Raw genomic sequence first — 6,063 nt, 5'->3', positions numbered from 1 at the left:
TTAACCTCTGCAAAAATGCACATTAAACCATTTCAGAGTTTATGTTTTAAAATATATGTGGGCCAAGGAAGAAGTTCCCTGTTATTATATTGTCAAAGAAACATGCCTTTTATCCCATTCACAGCAATAAAGCATCCATTTGCCTCCAAGGGCCAACAATAACGGTTAACTTCTTGTGCATTGAGCCAGAGGCTGAGTGTCCAGGGCTGCAATGATTAGGAAAATGTACAGGGGACAAATTTGAGGGGAAGCATATGAAAGAGACTCTGGTTCTTCAAGCGAACTAAAATGTAAAATGACAGTAAATGTTTTTTTCTCGGAGTGCATTTCCTGTACTACCTCTAATATAAAGAAGTGCAATTATATAAAACTTGGATAAAAGATAGCATTTAAACACATTTCAGTTTTAAGGTCGACACTGAAAAATAAATCCTATGGGTAAAGAGACAAAGGAGATTTTTATAAGAGGATTTTAGGACTCACTTCACTTCATGTTTGCAATGCAGAAAAATAAAGGAGTAAACGGACCGACAAGCTCCACTGTCAAACACACCTTTCTTCAGACAGTGGAATTAACAATAAGTAGTATGAGAGGCCAAGTTTCCAGAGGATCAGTTCCCATCTGACTTCATTGCCAAAGAAACCTAGCAGCAGTAACTGTGAAAGAGTTGGAGGCTGGGCTACTGTGGCCTAAGGAAGAGTTTCCAGGGTGAGTCAGTCAGAAGTGTAGTGCTACTGTAAAACAAGACATGAGTGTAATAGCTACCACACTACAATCCCATGCCCTCATGCTGCTGCTAATGATTCCAATGTCTCAGTCAAGCGGTTGCAACTGTGCATGTGTTGACATACTGAGGTATTAGCCAAGACTTCTCCCTCTGGGGATAATGAGCTTGTCAATATTGCATGAAACTCAGCCTCACAGTACCACCTAATGTGGCGCCAAACACTCAGTGAATAAGAGCATTATAGAAACAAGAGTTTTGACAGGAAAGATGACAATACTACCGTGATTTGTTGTTGAACATGTAATATTTACAATGGAAGATCTGTACAGTGAGCAACATCTAAGCAGATCAAAGGTGGTGAATATTAACACTGAAAAGTCACACAAAAGCTCTGGTCCAAAACGCTGGCTACTGCCTATATAGGCAGCTGACTTCTAAGAGGCTGTTAATACCGATCGCATTCTTGCACTAAAAAAAGCTAGACACAACCAAACTGATCTCACTGTCAATTTGTAAACAGTTGGTTGACAATTCTTGAGCTAAACTCTGTCTGTGCATAGTGAAATTCGAAGCACTGCTCCCAGTGGCCAAAGCGGGAAGTGTTTTTGAATGCATGGGCACATGTGAGCTCCTGTTTCTGGGTGAAATATCCAGAGAGAGAGAATGTGCAAAAAGCATTCTGTTAATAACTGTTAATGATGTAATAAAGTGGAATGCATATTTTAGCAATTCTAGCCCCAAATCCTAACCCTAACCGCCATTGGAGTAAAAATGCAAACTTAGAGGGAAAATGTTGGTCGCAACAAAGAAGAAGGTAAATGCAATTGACCTTTGAGACAAAAATTTCCATCTAGCTCATGTTTACAAAGAAAAACAATGGAAAAAGTGCATAGACAGACACAAAAACAAATTCTGTGTATGGCCCTCTAAGGCAGCTTAACTAACTGAAATGGAACCTCATAAGTGGCTAATTTGGTATTAGCACACACAAAATGCACTGGAGACTCAACTAATAATTTATTCCAGTAAATGTTTATGTAAGCATGTTGATAAGCTAACAACATGATATTCTCATAAACAAAAAAAAAAAAACATACAAATATTTGGTAAAACAGTCCATTTAAATTAAGTTTAACTATTTTTATAAATACTTCACGGTATTGAATGAAATTGAAAGTCAATTAATAATTGACATGCTTCTACTTTTTGGAACAGCCTTTGCATCAGGAGCTTAGGCTATGATGCCTTAGACCACGTCCACACCAATACATTTTCATAAACGTTTTGGTCTTCCGTTAACTGTTTTTGACAGCAAAAACCAAGCTTTTCAAAAACGCTCTCCTAAGTGGATACATTTGAAAATGCCAACTTAGTATTGTAGTGTGGAAAGGGAAAATGGAGATATCTGAAAACGATGATGTCTTTGTTGTCATGTGACACAATCATGTGATCCATTCACCTCAAGATGGCATCCCAAATTGTAGTGCCATTGTTGTGCCTGCTATTCACTTTGATAGCATTGTTAAAGATCAATTTTACTTTGTACAACCTTCACTTTGCAGGAAGTTTACTCTGAATTGCTGTCCAGTGACAGAACATGAGGACAATTGCGCTTCAGACAATACATGGAACGGCTATTTTGTTGTATACACGGAAAGGGGATTTACGAGTTTTTATACAATTCAATGTGGATGAGAAACTTATGGAAAACAGCAGTGTGGACAGACAGTGTTTGGAAAAAAAATCAATTTTCAAATGTGTTTCTAAATTAATGTGAACGTAGCCATAAATGGCTACCTATGTAGGAAGCGAACTAGGTTTTGGAACAGAGCCATTCACACACAAGAGGTCATCCTCCACCCACTAGTCTAACACAACTAATAAATCAAATCAACCATAGTTTCTTTATACAAAAAGTGCAAATTTTTAAACTTATTTGGAATCCTTCGGTTATAAGAAAGAATACCAGTACGAAGTTGCTCCTTGTCTCAGCCAATAATACAAACAGTCTCTCTTTTCCTCAAGCCTCTAATTCAAGTAAAGTGCTTCAACAGCAACAACTATATGGTTGATGCTTTCAAGTGTTCTCTTTTAATTTCTTGCTTGCAGTACCTCCTTTTGAAGGGTTCAAATAAAAAGTCTTAGCCCAATGAGTCCTTTCCAAATCCACAAAGGAAAACAAACTCCAAAGCTATCAGACAAACTCCAGCTTCCCTCGGCCACTGCACTTTCCCCAGTGAACCAACGATAGAAGTCTCTGGCTACTAAGGTCAGAATGCCAAACCTTGTCGCAGCTCAGGCAACAGTTCTCATGGCCTCCCACTGGCACCATACACTCAAGGTCCAGTTTGGTAATATGACCCTTGGTGAGGTGCTGGCCGTGGAAGCTGTAGTGAAGGCGGGAGAGCATCTCTCGCCGTTGTTGCCGCAGTTTCCGGTTTTCACTGCGGAGCATGCGCAGAGCCAACATGATGAGGAGGACCAAGATGAGGCCACCAGCGATGGGTACGGTGATGACCGCAGCACGGAACCATACCTCTTTGGAGGAAGGGATTTCCTGTAGTCGTGCTACAACGTGACGGATGCCTTCGGTTTGATGCCGACTTCTGTCTGAATAAGAACAGATTTATACGTATATTGTCAAGTCTCTATGAAAATATTACAGAAATGCACTGACAGAGGTAGTTTCATCAAACGAGCAAAGGGCTAAATGTAATACTTCAGCTTCAGATTATCTCAGAATTGCCAAATATCAGTCACCGTATCGGTCTATCCCTAGCAATAACTAAAGAACACTTTTATTTTATTAAGATATCATCATACCATGACTTTCTCCGCCTCTGTATGTTAGATCTTGCAAGCCTCTGTAATTGCACATATCCTCACTGCAACACTGAAGTGTAGCAGGTCCATGGATGGTATCATAGGTTGACTCTGGATGGCAAATGTTTCCTGAGTTCAGGAGAGGTTCGTAACACCCGTGAGAGAGTGGAGACTTGGTGCTTTGAGGATCTAAGATGCGTGTGAAGCAGGCGTTCAGCTCCGATTTGCACATGTAACCAGTAGCCACACAGTGGGGAGCATCGCAGTAACATCGTATTTCTCCTGTTAAAACAAAATAAATGTTTAGAAAAGTCCTGCCTAAGACTAATGTACTGATAAAATGCACTTCTTTACAAGTTTCACACACAACTGTAAACAGAGTTAGCATTAAATTAATTACTGAGCTCCAAACTGATGTGACATTTATTTATCATTATACATTGCTGTATATTATTAATCATTATTTACATTTCATATGATGCACTTTTGGCAAATGACTGGTTACATGTTAGGAAAGTTCTTTAGGACCTTTGTAAAGATACTGATGATTAATAGCAATGCAATACCTAAAAAAGTGGCATATCTAATACATATTAATAGATGAATATGAATTGAAGAAAAACAATGAGATATTCAGAGATCTTTTGGTTACACTTTACATTAGTGTACATATTACATTGTAATTACTGCATAATAATAACTTTGTCACTATGTTAACGGCTTGTGAATACGCGGTGAGCATTATTAACATTTAAACCAATTAAATGTATAATTAGGCTAATACGTGCTCCATTCACTCACCTTTAGTGAGAAGAACAACCATGGCGCAAAGCTCGAGCTGAAGCCAAATGGAAACGAGACTGCTGTGCCGCTCCATTTGAGAAAAAAAAAACCTTTCTTCCACAGTTTCAGTTTTTCATCGATACGGACTTTACACCAATTAAGACTGCATTACTGTCAGAAACGTTTTCCAACTCGCTCTGTTCAATACTTCTCGGACCATGTTTGGCTGGAAATGATCACATCCTGACTCGGTCTTCGCGGCTCTTCAAAACTCCAGATTAAATCATCTGCGCGCAGAAAAACAGCAGTGCTGTTGTTTGAACAAACATTAAAAGTCCATATTAGACATAATCCATTTTCTGTTAAAGGTACAAAGCAAGACTATTCAAGCTCGACAACTATTCAAACGGACAACGTCTTATGTAGTCTGCGCTTGAGCACTCTTAAACGTTGAAGACTTAAGAATGAGAGAGAGTCATTGGGCTAGTGGGGCTTGTTCACTGACATGCATGTAGAAGCTGTGACTGACTGTTCCCTCCCCATGTGCCCATCGACAGCACAGTCATGTTCTGTAGGAATTGACTTGACTTCCTCATTGTTTAGGGTTCTAGTGACCCCTATGCTGTGAAAAAAGTTATAGTAAATACAACTGTTTCTTCTGATTTAAGGCAAACAGATTTTTTTTTTTAAAGCTTTTACACTCGGTGTTACCTGCCGAGTAGGCATGACAATTTCAGAAAAATACCTTAAAACAGCAACACTCCCAATCATGAAGTATTATGATTTTAATATTTTGAATTTAATAATTTTTAATAATTAAAGATATAGTTCACCCAATTCTCTCATCATTTACTCACACTCGTGCCACCCCAGATGCATATTACTTTCTTTCCTCTGCTGAACACAAAGGCTTTTAGAAGAATATCTCAGCTCTGTTGGTCTTCACAATGTAAGTGAATGGTGACCAGGCCTTTCAAGCTCCAAAAATCACATAATCCATATTCAGGCGCAGCTTGAAAACATAGATCCATACCATAAACTGCCAATAATGTAATTTGTTTGCCAGTAAATGTTAAAAATGCGGGCATGTGTATTTAAAAGCAGGCCTAGTGTAAGATTTTATCCTATTTTTAAGTTGTAAAGTAGCTGAAAGCTTCAGTGTTTAATATAGATATTCAAGCATGTGAGGCAGAAAGACTGCTGCCCTCACAAACTCCACAGTGCCCCTCAGATTTTCCAATGGAAATCTTTGGTCAAATATGGTACTGCAACGAGCCCTTATTGAGACCCATTGGGGAAGAAATATATCTGCCCATAAACGTAGTGCCAAACCAAAGGTAACTTTAGTATAACTATGTGACAGATAGCAAACAAAGTGAGCACCAATGATGACTATGTGTAACAAAGTGTTGTTTCGACAGCAAATTCAAGACAATTTGACCATCAAACAACTTGGTCCTGAAGAGCCGGACTGTTCATAAGACACCAGTGGATTAATGTATGTCTTCTGAAGTGATATGATAGGTGTGGGTGAGAAACAGATCAAAATTTAAGTCCTTTTTTACTACACATTATTCTGCCTGCCAAGTAGGTGGTGATGCACAAAGAATGCAAATCACCAAAAACAAAAGAAGAAAGATAAAGTGGAGATTTATGGTTAAAAAAGGACCTGTATCTCACTCACACCTATCATATCACTTCTGAAAACATGGATTAAACCGTCATATAG

General features: G+C 38.7%; 1 protein-coding gene across 1 annotated transcript; it reads right to left on the bottom strand.

The window, feature by feature from the left end:
- Positions 1–2,278: 2,278 nt before the first annotated feature.
- On the bottom strand, positions 2,279–5,050 carry LOC127649237 (BMP and activin membrane-bound inhibitor homolog). The gene is made up of 3 exons (XM_052134249.1): positions 4,353–5,050; positions 3,552–3,833; positions 2,279–3,338 (listed from the first exon to the last, which is right to left on the bottom strand). The coding sequence occupies exons 1-3, from the start codon at positions 4,426–4,428 to the stop codon at positions 2,923–2,925; spliced, it is 774 nt and encodes a 257-aa protein (XP_051990209.1). The 5' UTR covers positions 4,429–5,050; the 3' UTR covers positions 2,279–2,922.
- Positions 5,051–6,063: the final 1,013 nt, after the last annotated feature.

This window comes from Xyrauchen texanus, chromosome 9, assembly GCF_025860055.1.
Source record: "Xyrauchen texanus isolate HMW12.3.18 chromosome 9, RBS_HiC_50CHRs, whole genome shotgun sequence".
Lineage (NCBI taxonomy): Eukaryota > Metazoa > Chordata > Actinopteri > Cypriniformes > Catostomidae > Xyrauchen > Xyrauchen texanus.
This window is presented reverse-complemented; position numbering and strand designations above follow the sequence as displayed.